At 54.9% G+C, this 19,555-nt stretch overlaps 1 protein-coding gene and 1 long non-coding RNA gene across 7 annotated transcripts in view; one reads left to right on the top strand and one right to left on the bottom strand.

Moving 5' to 3' along the window:
* MAN1C1 (mannosidase alpha class 1C member 1) overlaps positions 1-19,555 on the top strand; it is a 145,512-nt gene that overhangs the window by 117,710 nt on the left and 8,247 nt on the right. For all 5 annotated transcript variants that reach the window (XR_004522214.2, XM_033840744.2, XM_073793919.1 and 2 more), the window contains 4 exons: positions 1,553-1,647; positions 7,915-8,041; positions 11,062-11,155; positions 16,311-16,426. Coding sequence is in view for 4 of the 5 variants with exons in the window: in XM_033840744.2 (XP_033696635.1) it covers positions 1,553-1,647; positions 7,915-8,041; positions 11,062-11,155; positions 16,311-16,426 (432 nt within the window). In the remaining variant the exon portion in view is untranslated. The remainder of the gene's footprint in view (positions 1-1,552; positions 1,648-7,914; positions 8,042-11,061; positions 11,156-16,310; positions 16,427-19,555) is intronic.
* On the bottom strand, positions 217-10,301 carry LOC141276789 (uncharacterized). 2 transcript variants are annotated; one of them, XR_012326897.1, is made up of 4 exons: positions 10,050-10,301; positions 5,705-5,804; positions 3,949-3,996; positions 217-3,603 (listed from the first exon to the last, which is right to left on the bottom strand). It is a non-coding gene; the product is annotated as an uncharacterized lncRNA (long non-coding RNA). The 2 variants fall into 2 exon arrangements; XR_012326896.1 differs by lacking the exon at positions 10,050-10,301 and having other exon boundaries at positions 5,705-6,159.

Here is a 19,555-nt window from a genome sequence, read left to right as displayed (position 1 = left end):
ACTGCGGTCCCCAAACAGCTGCCTCAGAACCTTTAAATTGCACAAGTTAGAAGGAGAGACCTCAAGGATACTTCATTCTGCAACAACACGCAGGCAGTCAGCACACTGAGTCTCCCTGGAGCCCCAGAAGTGAAAGGAAACACTTGTTGTCCCATCAGGAGTGGTTGCTTAGGGACTTGCTTCTCAGCTTTTCAAAAATAAATAATGTTATTGTGGGTTTGCTTTTTTTTTGTTTTGTTTTCCTTTTTTGCGGTACGTGGGCCTCTCACTGTTGTGGCCTCTCCCGTTGCGGAGCACAGGCTCCGGACGTGCAGGCTCAGCGGCCATGGCTCACGGGCCCAGCCGCTCTGCGGCATGTGGGATCTTCCCGGACCGGGGCACGAACCCGTGTCCCCTGCATCGGCAGGCGGACTCTCAACCACTGCGCCACCAGGGAAGCCCTGTGGGTTTGCTTTAATTGTAAAAATAGCACAGAAAATAGAGTTAAGCCAAAAGAAGAAAATAAAAATCCCCCATGAGCCTAGTCCTCCGAGAAGACCGTGGTTAATAGTTCAGTGTATTCCCAACCTTTCCTCAGGCATCCATTTGTATATAATTTTTACAAAAGTTGAATTACACCATTGTGAAATGTTTTCTCTTAATAGATTATAAGCCGTTTTTTGCTATGAAATAAACGTCTCCAACATCACTTCAGCGGCTGCATGGTATCCATTGCCTGGATAAGCCATCATTTCACCACTTCCCTGCGGCTTGGTATTTAGAGTATTTCCAGTTTTTCTATACTATTCTAAACAACACTGGAATAAGTAGCCATAAAGTTAAGTCTCTGCAACATCCTTGATGATTTATTCCCTTAGAATAAATTCCTAGGAGCCAGAAGGTCACAGGTGCTTTTGAATTAACCAGAAGAAGAGTTTGAGGGGCTTAGAGCCTCGTGCAAGGGCCCTGACACCTGGGACCTCCCTGTGGCTCCCCGACCATCACATCACCGGTTTAGTCATTCACCTTTGCCGCTGTAAAATAGGGACAATGGGCAGAATCAGAATGTCAGAGAGGAAAGGCCCTTCCCCTGGGTTTACAGGTGTGAAGGCAGAGGTTTGCTGAGAAGCAAACGGAAGCCAGGTTGGGAAGCAAGGCCGGGAGCTCCCCATCCCGTGCTCGTTACACTCTATCCGAATGTGTTTCTCACGCACTCAGCTTGGGGTGCACTGGCCCCACCATGCAGGCAGGCACTGACCATTGGTGACCCGCTGCCCTGACCTCTCCGTGTTCCCAGCACAGCATAATCACTGAGCCTTCGTCCTAGTCCTGGCCCTGCAGTAAGGGCTTTACAACTATTATCTAATTTTCATTCCTCCAGCAACCCTCTGAGGAAGGCCATATTGCCCTGGATTTATAAACGAGGGAGGAACTTGAGCCAGGAATTCATGGACTCAGGTCCACATCCAGGCCTGACTGACCCCAGAGCCTAATGCACCTCCCACTCTGGGCCCAGCAGCCTTGGCAGGTTTATCCGCCAGGATTCACAGTGCCCTTTGACCCTTCCTTGCAGGTGTTCCGAATAAAGGCCATCAAGCTGGGGGAGAAACTCCTGCCGGCCTTCGATACCCCCACGGGAATCCCAAAAGGCGTGGTGAACTTCAAAAGGTAGGATGCCGTCTGATCTCCCACTTGTGGCTTCGGCTGCATCTGCGTGGAAACTGAGACACAGGGTGGGATGAATGCCGCCGCAGGAATCACGGGGGTCAGTGGCACAGTGACACCTAGCCTCGGCCAGGGGTTCCCCTGAGCTGGCGTTGGTCGCTAAACCTGGTTCTCGGGTGTAGGCCACGCAAGACCTGATCTTTCTGGCATGGAGATGGGGCCGCCGTTCCTCTGTGATCATCTCGTAACACTGCCGTGACTCACAGCCCCGCCGCTGTGCCCCAACTGCCCTCCCTTCGCAGCTGGGATCCCGGGCTGGGAGGCACATCACACCTCCCACCACAAGCAGGAACCCAAAGCTGCTGGGGAGTCAGGACCCTGGGCAGAGGGACCCTGGTTTGCTGACCCCTCAGCCCCTGTCAGCCCAGAGGGGCTGTCAGAACCCAGAGGGGCTTCTGGGAGCATCAAGCCCATGGAGGCTCAGATTCCGAGGAGGAAAAACCCTGGCCGAGGTCATATAAGCCAGTAACGGACCATCCAGGACATGAGCCCAGGACTTCCAACTCCATTTTCAATAATATCTATTGTGATTCCTCCCTGTAAAAATAAATCCTCATTGCAAAAAAAATGTGGATTATACCAGAAGTGTTGGATAAGACCCAGAAAATCACCTGTGACTCCACTAGTCAAGAAACCACTGATATGTTTCTTTCTACCGACTGTTTTAAAACATTAGTTTTTATTGGCCACTTGCATCGTTTCCCCTCCTGATAGGTTGCGTAATTCGGCGTGTGAACTAGAGTCTTTCTGGACGTTCACCAGGTCACAGAGCCAGAGTAGAAGGGACCCGGGGTGACACAGCTAGAGCAGGTGGGGCCCAGGCCGCAGCTCCATCCCGCTCCAAAGCCCCCCGGGGACTTACCTACCCCGCTGCTTCCCTCTGTGAGGGTGGGAGCCAGATGTGGCACTGAGACCCAGAGGGGAAAGAACGGGCTCAAAGTCAGGGGAATAGTGGCCAGCCGGCTTTAGGATCCACTGAGGAGCATGAATCTTGCTCCTGGAGACCCCAGGGCACCCCACTGTCTTGCTTTCCCTCGCTCTCTTCCTCCCCTGGGCTGCCATTTCTCACCATTTCCCTCGCTATCAGAGCCCAGCTCAGATGCCACCTTCTCCAGAAGCCACAGGTGTCCTTGCCTCTCCTGGCCTCCAGGCACTTTATCTGCTTCCTGTGGCCCTTGTCACACTCAGTCTTCACGTTCCCCCGTCGGCCCCGGAGCTTCCTGAGGGCAGGATCCATGTCCCCGTCTTTCTTTATTCATTCCTTCAACAAATGTTCACGTGAGGCCGTGTGTGCGGCATGAGAGACCGACTCTGATGACTGCTGTCCTTACCATTTATTGAGCGATCACTCTGCGCCTGGCATATGCTAAGGGTTTCGCTCAACGCCTCAGAGCACTCTCCTCACAGCAGGCCTTTAGGGTGGGTATTTATATTATGCCCATTGCCCAAGGTCTTCTAGCTCACAGGCAATGGGGCCAGGTTTTAACCCATTTTGTTACAGATCAAAAGCTCTGCTCCCAATACCCACCTGGCCCTCCCTCAGGCAGGAGCCCTGCCACCCTCGCGACGCATGGAGCAGACCTGGAGACCTGGTAGAAGGCACGTGCCGGTCCCCAGGCACCCAGGGAGCCCTCTGGGGCCATTCTTGAGACCATCCTGCAACCTGAGCCTGGGGGGAGGGCTGTAATATGTCCATCACACTGGACTTGCTGTTCCATCTCCTGAAGCGCTTTCTTGTCTCAGGGATCTCAGTCCAACAGGGGAGGGGAGGCAGGGGCCCTGGGCTCAGGTGGAGTGCCCAAGGCCCCCTTACTTCCTGGGGAGGTCGCACCCTCTAGGGCCTTGCCAAGAAGGGAGGACTCGGCCTGCTCAGCATCTTCACCTTCTTCATCTTCATCTCTGTGGTCAGAAAGGATTCCTGGGGTGTGATGTCACTTAAATCTCACTGCAGGCCAGGGAGGGGCCCTCAGGGCCCATCAAACCCCCATCTCGGTGCCAGGGTTGACTCCTCAGACCCTGACACTTGGATCCCTGCTCAGATTCCTTTCCCACCAACACTGATCTTGGAGAAACACGGCCAGACGTCTTGGAGCCAAGACACAAACACCCCGTCTTTCTGGATCCCTGTCCCGGGTCCAGCTTCTCAGGCCTCACTTAGCTCAGGCACCCCTCCCTCCTCCACGCATTGGCACCCCCTGAGTCCAAGCAAGCCCCACAAGCTGCAGCCCCGGTTGCCTGCCTTACCCGTGTCCTGCAGAGCCCGGACCTGATCCCCCGCAGATCCTGACATTTCTGATTAAGAAAGCACGTTTATTTTTAGGCTGTTTGCGTGCTGCCAGTGCTGTATACATATGTATGTGTATGCATATTTCCTGGCAACACCTCCCTCTCATTTTCTGGGTAAGAGAGTCTATTGCTAAAAATGCCTCCCCATTCCACCAGGGAAAACGTCAGGGATGTATACAGCCCGCGTGGCGCTGAGTGTTCCCTTTGGAGAGGGCCTGCTGGTGGGAGCTGGGTCCACACTGCTGCCCCTGGTCAGTGCAGGGCTGGCTGTGAGCAGCTCGGACCTGGGCCCTAGTAGGGGGGGCAGTAACTAGGGCCTGTCCCCAAACTGCCCGTTGAGGAGGACCCTGAAGGGAGGTGGTCCCCAAGTGAGTGTGACCGCTCCCCCTCCCCGGTGGCAGGCCTGGGGGGCGGAGGCAGGGGCAGCCATGACCTGTGACCTGCAGGACCACTGGACTCTGGGAAGCGGGGAGGTGGCCAGTCCAAGGGCCTCCGCAGCTGAATCAATCTCACTGGCTCTCTCACACACCCAGCCTCACACACACCTGTGCACCCTACTGCCACTCACCCAAATCGTGAGGACTCAGATACGCAGGCTCACCTTTGTCACACGCACTCTCCCACCTCTATATATGTGCACAGATTCACACACAAAGATGCGTTTACATGTGCACGTTTCTGCTACACACTTACACATCGTAATAATTGTGCACGTTTTTGAATGTTCGCTGTGTCCCAGGCACAATGACGTGGGTTCTCTCTTTTCAGCACACAACCACCACGTGGGCCCCATTTTAACAGTGAAGAAACAGACTCAGAGAGGTGAGGTAACTCACCCAGGTCACACAGCAGCAAAGCAAAGTTAGAATTAGAATCGTGGTCTGTCTGGCTCCAGAGTCAACGATTTCACCACACACATGTGTGCACACAGGCACACACATGTAGAAGCTTCCACCAGGCTGGGGAGGGGCATTGTGGAGCAGCCCCTCCCACCGGGGCAGAGTCCACTTGGAGACTTAAAAGGCGAGGAGGGGAGCAGAGGGCAGAGCTTCCATCAGCCCATTGCCCATGAGGCTGATCAGAAGACCTCCTGGTCTCTGGATGCTGCCCAGAACAGATGCATTTGGGGCACAAAGTACCTAGGATTTGGATTTGAGATCAGCTCTGCCAGCACTGTCACTTACTGTGTGACCTTGGAAAAGTGTCTTCCGCTCTCTGAGTCTGAGTATCCTAACCTATGAAATAAGAATCTTGGTATCTACCTCTAAAGTTAGATGTGAAGGTAAAACAAGATACCGCTGCTGCCTGGCACATTAGGAACTTAACTCTAACAAACAACACATAATTTAGATGTGCGTAATTACATAATGGTAACAATGACAGTCATCATGTGCCTAATTTATATCTCACAATGGCTCTATGAGGTGTGGCTACTGTCATTTAACAGATGAGGAGACTGGGGTCTAGAAGAATTCACTGACCCTTCACTGACCCTCCTGAGGTCTCCTAAGCTGGGAACTGGGGGAGCCAGCATTTGAAGCCAGGCAGGAGAGAAGAAGGTGCCTGGCCTACCACCCGCCTCTGCCCAGGGCGGCTGGACCACAGGAGGCCCACTTGGGAGGGTGAGCATTGAGAGGGAGGGGAGAGGAGGGAGAGGGTCCTGTGGGGGAAAATGAGAACAAAAGATGGCTGGTGGCAGGGGTTTTTTTTTTACCTTGAATTTCTCTGCGAGGGCAGGAAGCATCAATTATTCAGGAAGCCCTCTGTGGGTACCTGCAGCTCCCACTGAGATCACAGGCTGGAGAGAGAGGTCTCTTGGCGTGGGGGGAAGAGGGACAGAGAGGGGTCAGCTTCCCCTTCCCTCGAGGTGGCTATGGGGCCGTCTCGGGCACCCCTTAGGGAAGTGCTCTCTGAGGTTTGAATCCTGCCTCCACCCCCTACCAGCTCTGAGCTTCTGAAAGTGACTCACTTCCCTTTCTGAGCCTATTTCCTCAGGGTTTAACGATGCTTTGCCTTGTGGGCTTTAAATGAGGTCATGATGCAAACGCCTGCCCCAGTGCCTGCATCTGGAAGCTGTTTGATTTACTATCTAGGAGCCAAGTTTCCCCTCTCTGTGCAACACATCCCTCCCCACCTGCCCCCAAGTCAGGAAAATACCCAAGGAAGCAGGGATGTTTACTGAGATCACCTGCTCCAGAAGATCCTAAGACTCAATTCCATCTGTTTCTGGAAGATGGAAGAGTTTCCTCACTTTCCTGAAACCACATCAGAGAGGAGAAGAGCAGCCTTAGGGGAGCCCCAGCCCCCCCTAGATAAAGCGGTGCCCCTCAGCTGGCAAACTGTGACCTCCCAGACCCACGCCTGCCTTCCTAGGTCCTGTCCCTGGGAGACAGAGGGATGACAGAGGCCAGTTCCCAGGGAGCCAGAGCTACCACAGCAAGGAAGCAGAGGGGCTTCCAGAGGCCCCGGCAGAGCCAGCCCCCCAGCCTGCCACACACTGACTGCACCTTGGAGGCCCTACAGATAGGGGGCGCTCACTCCACCCTGCTCTGTGCCCACCCACTGTCACCCCGCAACCTCCCTGCAGAGGGAGGTTGACCCTTGTCTCCCTGGTTGTCCTAAATGTCCCACAGGAAAGAGCATCATGATACACATGAGGGCTCAGATCAGGGAGAGGAAGCAGCTTACCCAAGGCCACCCCCATTCTGCATCTTCCTCTTCTCTCTCAATCCCCGCAAAGCCCTAGGAGCGGAGACTGGGACGCATTATCCTCACTCAGTCTGACGGATACAGAAACTAAGGTACACGGCAAGAAATGGTTTGCCCAAGACCTCGCTGCTCACAGACTTGAACCTGTGCCTCCTGGCTGCAGATCCCAGGGAGATTTTAAGTGACAGCTCCTGGAAAGGCAGCATCCTGGCCTCTTATCATGTAATGAGACGACAGGCCAGCAGCTGCACAGTGACTGGGACGAGCTCTGGCGTCAGAGCAGCCTTGGGTCCCCACTGTTCCATTTACTGTGTGATCTCGGGCAGTGATTTCACTGTCCTGTGCCTTGTTTTCCTCATCTGTGAAAGGGGCAGATGGGAGGATTTCCCGAGGCCCTGCCCCTGCACTCTTCCTCCTTGAAAGCACCCAGTACTTTCAAGGAAGGGGAGGAAGCGGTTAGTTGACAGCCTCCTCCGACGGGGTCACAGGGTCCTGCTGGTGATCCATCTAAGGTGTTCGTGAGACACGTACGTGCTCAGCGAGTGAGGAGACCTTTGCTCCGAGAGCCCCTGCTGCTTTCATTCCTAACCTCGGACCTCCCAGGGTCCAGCAGCCCCAGGTGTGTGGTCTTAGCAGGGCCACCCACCCTTCAGGTGTGGGTTCCACGAAGTTCCAGGGGCCGTTGTGTGTCCGCGAGCAGCACTGGCTGAGGGGGGGGGAGGGGCCAGATGGGATCCCTGCTCTCTTCATCTGCCCCCTTCGGACCCCAGCCATGCACCATTTACCCTCCACAAGCAGCAACAATGATTATGAGCCATTGACAAGTGGATAGAAATAGTGTTCTGTGGGGGGAGGGGGGTTTTGTGGCCCCTGACAGCATTATCAGTATCACCTGTAAATTTAGCATCACGTGTGTGCCAGGTCTTGGCCACCAAGGCAGCTCTGCTAATATTCTTCTGGAGCCTACACGTCTTGCAGAAGCTGCTTGACCATAGAAACAAAGAATATTGCCTGTCAGACAGGCCTAGGTGACCTTCGGCAAGTTTCTCACCAGCCTCAGTGTCCTCATCAGCTAAATGGGGCTAAGGATAGTACCGACCCCCAGGGAGGGTTAACTGGGGTTGCACGGCGAAGCTCCTAGTCCAGTGCCTGGCAATGGGGCAGAGGAGCCAGCTCTGCTGGCAGAGGGTGACCGAGGCTGCTTCTGTCTTTCAGCGGCTCCAACAGGAGCTGGGGCTGGGCCGTGGCAGGGGGCAGCAGCATCCTGGCGGAGTTTGGATCCCTGCACTTGGAGTTCTTACACCTCACCCAGCTCTCTGGCAACCAGGTCTTCGCAGAAAAGGCAAGTCTTCTCCCCTGCTCCCTCTTCTCCACACGGAGAGCGAAGGGTGGGCACTCGGCCCGTGACGGGGAAATGGACCGCGGGCCAGCTGGAGGGTGTGTGGGGAGCCCGAAGGCCTCCAGCCACTGCCAGCATAGCAGATAGTTGCCTAATCGTAACCGATGCCAGGCGCCAGGGAAGGTGAGTGCAGGGAGTCAGCAGCATTCTACAGAGGGCGCGGCAGAGACATAGCTGCCAGCGAGAAGGTTTTCCCTGGTACATGTGCGCCCGCTGGCAACCACACACGTGTGAAATCCGGAGAAAGTGCAACAACGGAAATCCAGGCACCAGTTTGCGTTGGCAGGAATTGGCCACCCGGCACAAAAGTCCCCTTTCCAGAGACATTTAACTTCTTCGAGTGAGATCTGCCTGCCTTTCCCCTTCCAGATGCCCATCTAGCACATGCTGTCAGCAGGCTGGCAAAGCAATTTCACTCCACAGCAGAGGCTCACGTCTGTTCCTTCTCGTCGTTACCAGGCTGGCGAAGGCCACAAGGGGCTCAGAGCGCTAGCACCCAGGCCTTCGTCCATCCTGACAGCTGCCCATCCCTGCCCCGCTGTGAAGCCCTCCAGAAGGAGCGGTTCCTCAGTGTCACAGCCCTTGGCAGTCCTACTGTCTGCAAGTGTCTCCGTAGGTCTAACCCTTAACCCGAGGAAGAGAAGTGGACACACACCTCCCTCTGATGGTGCTTGCCCCTTCCTGAGTCCTGCCCCTATAGGGAGATGAAGCCCTGGCCTCCAGGAAGAAGGAGACCCCCACTCCCAAAGCCTTCTCTTCCCCCCAGATGTTAGTCTCTCGGAACGCCAAGGGAGCTGGGAGGTCACAGAGTCACACCTCTACCCAGTGGCTCTCAGTCTTTTGTCAGCCAGCCAGCCCCAAAGCATCATCTAGCATGCTGGTGAAGAAGCGGATTTCTGAGTGTCGCCCCAGGCCCAGGAGTCTGTATTTGAAATAAGCCCCCATGTGCTCTTTGATGCCAGGTTTCGGACCACTGCTTGCTCAGTGTGGGAATCCACCCGAGCTTTCTTGAGAAGCTCAGAGAAGAGCTTTCAACCCCTTGATTGCTTCCTCTGCACTGGGGCTCACTACCAGCCTCACAAACAGCCCCTCGTGTTGTCAGACCTCCCTCCAGAAGCTCTTCCTTATATTCAGAGGACTCTGCGTCCCTGGGATACCCCACCTCAAGAGCTCATGGAATAAATTCAATCCCACTTCCGATGGGTCTTCTCCTCTGGTCTTTTTTCCTGCCTCCAGGGCCTCCCTGCCCCCAGCCTCCCTATTTCCACTGCTCTTGAGCCAGACCCCTCTAGGAACACCACGGCCGGCTCAGAGCGGAGTGAGACGAGCAGCTTGCTCTAGTTCCTGCTAGTCTGGAGATACCACTGCCTGAGCACCTACGATGTGCTGGGTACCGTACAGTAGCTCTGATTTTCCCACCAACCCTATGAGGTGTGTCTTCTGTCATCCCCATTTTACAGAGGAGGACACTGAGACTCAGAGAGGTTAAATCACTTGTCCTGGGTCATCCAACTGGTAAGGGATAAAGCCGAGACTCAAACCCAGGACTTTCTGGCTCTGAAACCCACGATCTTCAAGACAGATCAGTTCAGCAGGCTTCCGGATTTTTCTCAAGGGTCCATCCACCTCGTGGTCTCTCTGTGTCTCTTTACATTTACATTCTCCAGCTACTTTCATCCGCCAGTCATTGCCTCCCACAGAGGCGATTATTGGCAGTCAACAAATTGGCCCAAATTCTAGAAGCGCCCGCACCCTCCGGGGGAGCTAATTTCGCCCGTTTCACTGCTCACCACAAGGACAGTCGAGAATAACTCGGGTACAAGCACATTCCTGTCCGCCATAATGGGCTCCGTTAACATAAATGGATATGAGACCTGATGTGGCAAAGCAAAGTGCCGTCCCCCGGAAAGAAAGGTCTGACAGCTAAAAGGCTGCTTTCCCTGCTCCTTACCTTGTAGATAAATCTGCGAGCGTGCTACAGCTCCATCCCCGAGGGCCCTTCTGTCCTGCAGAGTCTGTGCTGGGAGGATTTCATGTACCGCCAGACAGCAGACCCTGATGGATCAAGCCTTCCTGAATCCCGCATTGTGCCCTTTGTAGCCCAAAAGGTTGCAGATCCAGCCTCCTGATCCAGCGGGTGTGGCCTCTGCTACTCGCTGCTGCGTGGTCCCTGCCCTGATCCGTGTTGGAGCCGGGGCTGCTCCCTGTGGTCAGAGGGGCCTGACGCACGTCCTGGCTCTAACACTTACAAACCCCGTGACCATGGGCAAGTGACCGACGCTCTCTGAGATCCGGCTTTCTCGTCTGTTAGACTGAGATAATAATAATACCGTATAGGTTGTTATGAGGGTTGGAGATAATGTATCTAATGGGTCTGGCTCACAGCAACTGAGAAACGTTGACAGCGTTGTAGCGTTGTAGCTGTTGTTAATAAAGCCCCGAGATGCCTATTAGGGTACAGGGATGTTGAGGGGCGCAGGCCTCCCCTCTGGAACGGTTCCCACAGTATCTGATAACATAACATGTTACCAAGCTGAACCGTGTGAAATTGCCAATATAACCGTTTCTGACCTGTTAAAAAGACAGTTCTGTCTAGCACTTACAAATGAGCTACTGTCACTTATACGAACGCCCTCCTCAAAAGACCCGTCCCCAAAATCCACACGCAATGAGGAAGGGGTGAGGTGGGGGAGGGGCAAGTGGCAGGGCCCCGGGCAGAGCAGTCAGCGCAGAGGTGGAGGGTCAGGCCCCACTGTGGCCGCACCCCGCCCTTGAACACAGGGGCAGGACCGCCTCACACCCCCGGGTTGGAGCCGGCTGCTAGTTACGCAGCTCTCCCTTCCTGCCTCGTCGGAATGGTTTCCTCTGTGGACCCGAACCAGCTGCCTCAGTCCTCAGTGGGCTGGGACCCGGCTGGCTTCTTGGAGAGAATGAAGACGTGCCTGGTGTCCATCTCTTGGCAGGTCAGGAACATCCGAAAGGTCCTTAGGGATATTGACAAGCCCTTCGGCCTCTACCCCAACTTCCTCAGCCCGGTGAGCGGGAACTGGATGCAACGTGAGTACAGGGGCGCCGCTGCCCCTCCTCCAGCGGATTCCTGCCCAGCTTCCCGGCCTGGCTGGGCGAGGCACCCAGCTGAGTGAGGAGCCACGTACCAGCAAGGCATTGGCTCGGAGCTCCTGGATGCCACCCTCCTGCCACCCTCAGGGCATCGTGGGGAGTGTTCGTTTCTGTTGCCATTGCTGTTGTGACGGATGTGGTGGCTACTGGCTAGTGAGGCCCTGCCCTGTGCGTCCCCCGCATGCTAGCTGTCTCCAGCCTTCCGTCTCTTACAGTGCCCACCGAAACCTCCTTCATCCTCCCCCGGACTTGCAGGGGTGCTCCCGTTAGATGTTTACTCCAAAAGCAGCTCTAAGAAAGGCCATGCATCCTCTCCCAGCCCCTTTCATCTGGTTCCCTACCTCCAACTTTAATTTCTTAAAAAATGTGTAAGCAGACCCTAACTATACAGCCATATAAAAATCAGGAGTTCATCACTGGTGTCTTACCCCTGTTAGAATTGGCCCTAGGATTTCCTGCTGTTTATGTTCAGAGGCTTTTTTTTTTCAGCCAGACAGTTGTGGGTCACCTTTGGAGCCTCATTCGCAGCCCCCAGCTCCACCCACTGAAACAATGGGATCTGAAGGTCTCTCAGGCAGGGGAGTGTTAAAGTCTTCCACCTCCTGGGATTGCACCCCTATCGAGAAGCACTGCTCTGCCTTGCCCTTCTGTCCGAGGCCCTGGTTGTGTGATCACAGTCAGCACAAATTGGGGGCAGCAGGTTCCATGGGCCCTGCCTCTAGGGGCTTCCCAAGACTTGCCCAGAGCCCCTACCTCCACTGCCTCTACCCAAAAAAGGACCCCTCTCCCTTTCCCTGCCTCCAGCCCCAATTGTTACGGCATTAGCAAGGGCTCAGCGACAAAGTAGACCTGAGTCTAATTACTGCATGCCTGAATCTTCATCCCTTGGAGCTTTGGTTTCCTCTCCTGCAAAATGGGAGAAGAGCTGGAGATGTGTTCTTTGTGCACCGTAGAGGGGCGTGGGAGCAATGGTCAGAAGCTGCAGGAAACAGACTTCAGTTCATCTTCCAAAGATGACATGGGTTGTCCCAAATGGTCATGAGCGCCCATCACCAAAAGTATGCAAGCAGGGCCTGGAGGGCCAGCTGGCCAGCCGGCAGGGATACTGTGAGGAAACTGCAGAGGCCTGTCCTTCCATCCCAGAGCTTCCATGATCCACATCCAGGAGACCCAGAAAGTTCGACCGGGGAATTTTCCTTGGTGATGACCTCACTCCCCAGGAGCCTCCTGCAAAAACCACTTACAGAAATGCAAAGTTTTTTTGTTTTGTTTTGTTTTGTTTTGTTTTTTGTAGTACGCGGGCCTCTCACTGTTGCGGCCTCTCCCGTTGCGGAGCACAGGCTCCGGACGCGCAGGCTCAGCGGCCATGGCTCACTGGGCCCAGCCGCTCTGCAGCATGTGGGATCTTCCCGGACCAGGGCACGAACCCATGTCCCCTGCATCGGCAGACAGACTCTCAACCACTGCGCCACCAGGGAAGCCCAGAAATGCAAAGTATTTTTAACCAAAACACACTGCCAAATTCAAAAGTGCCGGGAGAAAATGAAGGTTTGAATTACAGATTATGGCCATGGGAAGAGACAGTTCAATAACCGTTCCTGCCTTTAATTGCAAGGCCTGACTGGGTAAAGAGATCAACTAAGCAGCTGCCCGCCTTAGCTGCTCCAGGACAATGCAGCAAAACCCATAAAAAGAAGGAGAGGGGCGTGCTTCCCAGTCTGAATAGCTACCTTGGCAAATTACAGGGGAGCCGCCCCCCTCTTCCCCTTCCCCGCTGAGAAGCATAATTTTCTTTTCAGGCTGCACCTGGGGTCGCAAGGCCGGGCAGAGTCAGTCACATATGGAAAATTGTCTCATATTAATAAAATATGAATCGCAGGCCTGCCAAATTTCAGAGGGAAGGTTATAAAGAAAGCCCTGATCACCGGGGTGCCTGCTTTCCTCCTCCCCTGGCTTTGGCGCCTGGGGTCATCCCAGGTTTTCTGTGGTTTCCTTGGGTGTTTTGGTCTGTTTTTGTCTTTTTAGTATTTTTTGTTTTTGTTCTTGTTTTTTGATGATTGTGTAATTTTCCAGCAAATGATAACATTCCCCACTTGCATAAGCTAAGTTCACATTCTTTTCTCTCCTGGAATCCTCTTCTTAGCCCATTGCAACCAGAGGAATTGCCCCTTAAAGAGACAAAGGGCTAATGAGGGCTGCATCCCAGTCCCAGACCTCTGCTCTCACCTGCTCCCCACTCCTGCCTGAAGCTCAGCTTCAGGGTAGCCAGGGAGGCTGAGACTCTCCTGCCGCTAGGACTGCACAGCCAGGATAGGTCCAGCAGGCCCAGAAGAGACCAGTCCTAGCAGAGCCGCTGAGAGCTCGAAGAGCTGCCAGCCCTTTGGCTTGGCCCCTGGCGTGGCTCGTCCTCCTTGTCCACTGCCCGAATCCCACACTTTCCTCAGCGGGCGGGAAGTGGCAAGTCCAGGTTCTCTCCCGTGGCTGTGGGAGTGTGAGCTGCCCGCCAGCTCCACCCCGGCCACCTCCCCCAGCTTCATGCCACTTTCCCGCCAGCGATTCCCAGGCGTATAGGGTGGCTGCCTCCTGCTGCCAAGTGTGGTGGGCGCGTTGTTGACACGATCAGGAAGCAGCAGAACCCATCTCTGCTCACGCACACCAACTCTCCCTTCTACATTTTACAGATCAGGAGACAGGCCCAGGGGCTCTGGCCTGCCCTGAGCTAATGATGGATCCACGTCTCTAATTCCCACTCCTGCACTTCTCCCCACGTGCCCCTCGGTGCAGGGAAGACACCCCCCACCTGTGCACTGCAGCTGAGGCCCCGGGAGACTACACACATGTCCCCAAGAGGGTGTCCTATCTCAAACACCTGTGGAACTCCTGCTGACCTGGCTCCCGTCTCCCGCGTACACCTGCCAGGTGAAGCCCTTGACCTTGTCCCTCACACACACTCTGCAATCACATGGTGAAGTCCAGTCTCTTTGGCTTTGACGTTCAAGGTTCTTCTGAGCACAGCCCCCACATGCCTGCCTTTCTCTCATTCAGGACTTACTGGGCGTCTGCAGTGTGCCACACAGGTATTGGGCATAGATGAGAGTCATACAGGGTCCCTCCCCACACAGCCCACAGCCTAGCGGGGGAGGTAGACCCACAAACAGGTACCGATGACACAGCGCTGGGAGCCGCTGAGGGCAAGGCTCGCACCTAGCGACGGTGGGACAGCTGCTCCAAGCACTTCCCGCAGGAGGGCGCTGGGCCAGAGGGTGCAGGTGCCTTATTTCCCTCACATCACCCTGCAGGGACCTCAATGTTATGGGGACACGGAGGAAAGCCCTTCCGAGCTGAGGTGAAGCAGTGAGGGGGTGTCAGCCACACAAGGTAGGGAAGGGTATTCCTGGCAGAGGGGTCATCACATGTGAGACAGAGTGGGCAGGGGGCTAGCAGTGTTTGGGGTGGCAGAGGAGCCGTGAGAAGAGGCAAGCCCAGGAGATGAGCGTGGAGGTGCCCGTGCCCCCGGCTGAGTGCCATGAGCGGGGGCCCCTTCTGTGCAGGCTGCCCCGGTCTGAATTCCGGCCTCCCCACCCCTGCCTTGCACAGACCTCGCGCCCCGGCCATGGACACGCCATCCACATGCCGGGCCTGGCACAGCCCTGCCCTCCCTCTGGGCTTGCCCAGCTGTGTCCTCCCCCTGGGAACAGGGGCAAAGGGGACGCTGTGCTGGTTCCGTCTTTTCAGGTAACAAAGTCCAGCCCACGCTGGTCCCCCCCGCACGTCTCCCTAAGCCTCAGGCTTTACCTGGTCTGTTCGCATTTTCACTAGTGCTCCTTCCGTTCCTGAACCCTTGCTGGGCCGGGGCTTGTTTACAGAGGGGGCTGGAGGGGGCCCCTGTTTACTGTGGGGGCCTCCTGTCAGCCCCCTTTCCTGGTTCCCAGCTGTCTGACCCTCTGATTTTTGATCTGACCCTCCCTCTTCCCACTTGCCCTTTCTTTCTCTCTGCATCTTTGTTTTCATTCTCTGGTTGACTGTGTAAACCTGCAGAAAGTGAGAGCTCTACCAGCTCGGTGGCTTTGGCCGAGCTATTTAGGCTCACTCTCAGTTTTCCCATCTGGGAAATGGGGTTCGTAGTGCTTACCTTACAGGGTTCTTGGGAAGATTGTTATAAATGATACAGTAAAGCTCCCAGCCCACAGTAGACCCTCGATAAAGGGTAGCTGTTGCTGTATTCTCTATTTCTTTCTCTCTCCCCCCACCCACTTTCCCTCCCCTCTCTTCTTCTAACCCCTCTTTCTCCAGAGGAGCTGAAAATCCTCTTCCCATCCCCCCCACCCCGCCTTCCTCCACCCCCTTCCCTTCCTCAGTGTCTTGCTGCTTAACAGGGAGCCGCAGTTTTCTCCTTGTTTTATCTATTAAACGCCTTTGTGTTTCCCTGTTGTTAATTGTGATTGAAGCACCGCCGTGTCTTACTTCTGTAATTAAGTGCTCCTCTGTCAGCCATCCCTCTCCTGGGGTAGCCCTGGGTGGAGACACCTGCCCGTTCAGCCACACCTGGAGTTCCTCCTCCACCAGGGCGGACGGAGGGCTCCTCAAACCCGGTTTTCCTTCCCTCTGCTCCTTTGAACCCCATTTATCCCAATTTGCTAAATTTAAACTTGGCTTTCCCAGAACAGCTTTGTGCTCTGACCAACTAAATTAAGCCTCTCGTTGCTCCTTTCCGTGGCCTTTTATGAACCTGCCCAGCATTAATTACCATGTTTGTCACCAGGTAATAAAAATCTCTGAACTCCCTGCCACCAGATTATCTTTTTCAAGAAATGCAACCCATTTACGGTTAATAACCAGAGACCCTGCCCCGTCCTCCGCCTGCAAAAGCAACACGATGACATGATTTATAGCAGCCGAAGGAGCCCCTGCATTTCCATGAGGGACGATGGTGCTCAAGCTGGCCCTGGCTCCCCCGGTCGCAGGCCATGCCTTCCCCCCAGCCCCCCTTCTGTCGGGGGCTCCGAGGCTGCGGATTAAATGCTCGCTCCCCACCGAGTCGCGGCGGCCTCAGCAGGTGGAGATAATGTTCCTGTCCTCTCTCCCCTCACAGACCATGTCTCGGTTGGAGGACTCGGGGACAGCTTTTACGAATATTTGATCAAATCCTGGCTGATGTCGGCCAAGACAGATATGGAGGCTAAAGATATGTACTACGAAGCCTTGGAGGTAAGACAGGCGCCTGATTCTTCATGGGTGGTCAGTCACTCGCCACCGGTTCCCACGTGGGTTCCTGAGAGCCGGAGGGCTTGCTCCCCACCACACCCCTACGGTGAACTGTCCTCCCAGAGGGAGGACAAGACAGTCCCCTCCCCAGCCTGTTGCTTGACTCTTCTCAAACACCTTGAAATTAGGGCCGTGTGAGCGTCCTCATTTCACAGATGCAAAACCCAAGCTCAAGGAGGTGAAGTCATTTGTCCGAGGTCTCACAGGAAGCAGCAGGCAGTCTGATTCAGCAACCACGGTGTCTGTGTTTCTGTTGATGTGTCAGAGCCCAGAACACAGCCAGACTAGGAGCCCCCAAGCGAGGCTGCCAAAGCAAGACCCTCGGCCATCTTCCTGTGGAACCAGAGGTGACATACTTAGCACATCCCGGCTGGGAGGGGCCTCCCTCAGTGGAGCACCCACTTCTCTTCCTTCTCTTTATGTGGATGGAAACCAAGGCCCAGAGAGGGGAAGGCACTTGCTCAAAGCCACACAGCACAGAACTGGCAGAGCTGGAGCTAGAGCCAGGTCTCCAAAGCCAGCCGCCAGGTTCTCCCCACTGTCCCTCAGCTCTGCTGGTCTGTCTACAGGGCATGGAGTGAACAGGGATGCTAAGCTCAGATGGGTCCCTCCAAAGAGGCGGAGACTGTAGGACAGAGGGGGAGTCGGTTAGAATCCCAGCAGCCCCATCAATAGATACCTTTGAGCCCAACTAAAGAAAAGGCACTGGGCAGGCTCCGGGCCTCAGTTTCCTCATCAAGTACGTTGAGCAGGTTGGATCTATTCTGCTACCGCCGTGGTCTAAGCTAACTGGATTCCTCGCTCCAGCCCTCCCCACTCTAAGTCAGTTCTTCCGCAGCAGCCAGAGTAGCTGTAAGTGCACGTCCCTCCGCTCATGACTCCCTTAGCGCTCGGAATAAACCAGACTCCTCACCTTTGCCCGCAGTCCCTGATCTGGGACTGCCAGTCACTCTGAGCTCTCTCCCCTTTGCCCTCTGAGCTCTCGTTCCCACCTCAGGGCTTCCGTACCTGCTGTTCCTTCTACCTGGAGTATCATCCAGGTGGCTGGGTCCTGCTTATTGGTCAACTCAGATGCCACTGAATTAGCCTTCCCCAGCGTCTCTCTCTCTCACATACCTGAGGCGTATTATTATCAGCGTCTAAAATGATCACGTGTGTATCTGTTTACTTGTTTATTGTCTATCTTCCTGAGCTGTCTAGAGCAAGGATTTTGTCTACTCATTCACTGTATACGTCACTCCCAAAACAGTGCTTGGTACCTGGGAGGCATACAGTCACTATTTTGTGAACAAATAAATGGATGAGGGGAAGGCAGGAAGGAAGGGAGGGAGGGAGGGAGAGGGGACGGAAAGATGAGTGGGTAGGTGAACACGTGGATGATTGAATGGATGGACGGGTGGGTGGGAGGATGGATGGGTAGGTGGATATGGTGGATAGGTGGGTAGATATGGGTGGATGGGTGGGTGTGGGCAGCAGACTGGATGGATGAATGATATCTAGCTACACTCTGATCACATGAATCCGGCCAGGAATGGTAGTCCTTAAAGGAGGCACATTGGAACAGGCCTCCGGAGCCGTGGGTCCTTTAAACTGTGGGCTCAGTAATGAGTTTTCCCTGCCCAGCTCCCTGGCACCAAGACCTGAGTCATGAAGCAGGTCCCAGGATTCCAGTCCCAGCTCAGTCTGGCTCAGCCCCGTCCACTCCAGGCTTCTGAGCGGAGCTTCCACTGCAGCCTGCGGCTCCTGGCAAGGATTAGCGGTCAGGTTCAGCGGTGGCCAGGTGTGCTGCCTGGAGAGGCCCTTTCTGCCCTTGCTGCCTTTCTTGCAGAGTAAACATAGAGTTCACGAGCAGCCCAGTTCCTAGCCCTCAGGGAACACTGTAGCTGAGGCTTCAAGGGAAGAAATGGCCATAAATTATTTAAGCAAACGGGGAGTTTTATAGAAGTGCTCGATTGAACAGGCTAGAACTCAGCTTTGCTCCCACCTTTTATCTCCCCAGTGAAAAGCCTGAAGTGTCTCTGACCCTGGGTAAAGGCTGGGCCTCTGGCAAGTTTGGGGCTTTGAAGAATGTTCTGGTGGTTGTCAGCCTTGTTGGCATGTTAAAAACCACCTGGGGAGCTGTAAAACCCCAATGCCCAGGCTGCACCCCAACAAGGTGACATCAGAACCTCTGGGCTGGGGCCCAGGCCATAGCCTTGAAAGCTTCCCTGGGGGCTCCAGTATGTGGGTTAGACCAGTGTCCAGCTAGGGTGGGTGTGAGGGCTTCAGACAGATCAGCTGGGCACACCCGGGGTCACGGAGGAGGGGCAGCAAGAAGAACAGGGAGCTTCTGTCCCTGCAGCCTCCTCCAGGCAGGTGCGCTGGGTGCCTGGCCTTAGTTAGCCCCTTCTCGCAGATGATGAAACTGAGGCTCTGAAAGGCCCAGGGTCACCCGGCAACACGGCAGAGCCAAGACGCAAACACGGTCTCGCTGACTCGGGATCCAGGGCCCCTGCCTCTGCTCACCAGCTGGCGAATTGCTGGGGAGCCTGACTGGCCCGAAGGCCCTCTCAGAAGTGCGCAGATGGGGTGCCCTCCAGGAGGTAGCGGAAGGAACCGTCAGTGCCAGGCGCTTAGCCAGCGTCTTTGAGTAGCTTCATAACCATCCCAGGAATTATTATTCCCGTTTTACAGTTGAGGAAAGGGAGTCTTCAGCAAAGGGAAGTAACTTGCCCAAAGTCACCCAACTCTCAAATTGCAGAGCTGGGATTCAAACTCAGCTCTCTACTATGTCTCTTGCTATGATTTTAGCCTTTTTACCAGTCGGTTGCCCGACCGTGCTATCTTGTGTTTTGCTAAGGGTTTTAGAAAGGCTTGGGGCTTTTGTTTTTTACCTTTGCGTTTGCTTGTCTAAATTATATCCTCAAAGAGAGACTGGCCTATCATTTCCTCTTTACCACAACTACTTAGCCTGGGGTTAACCCCAAATAGAAATAACCAGTGGGAGACAGTCTTGAAGGTACAGGTTTCCAGCTACAGTGTGAAGCTTCCTGGGATCTCCCGGGATGTCTGTGTCCTCTCCCCAGTGCTGGC

This window comes from Tursiops truncatus, chromosome 1 (assembly GCF_011762595.2).
Source record: "Tursiops truncatus isolate mTurTru1 chromosome 1, mTurTru1.mat.Y, whole genome shotgun sequence".
In the NCBI taxonomy this organism is placed as follows: Eukaryota; Metazoa; Chordata; class Mammalia; order Artiodactyla; family Delphinidae; genus Tursiops; species Tursiops truncatus.
The sequence above is the reverse complement of the archived record's forward strand: the minus strand, read 5'-3'. Positions and strand labels throughout refer to the sequence as shown.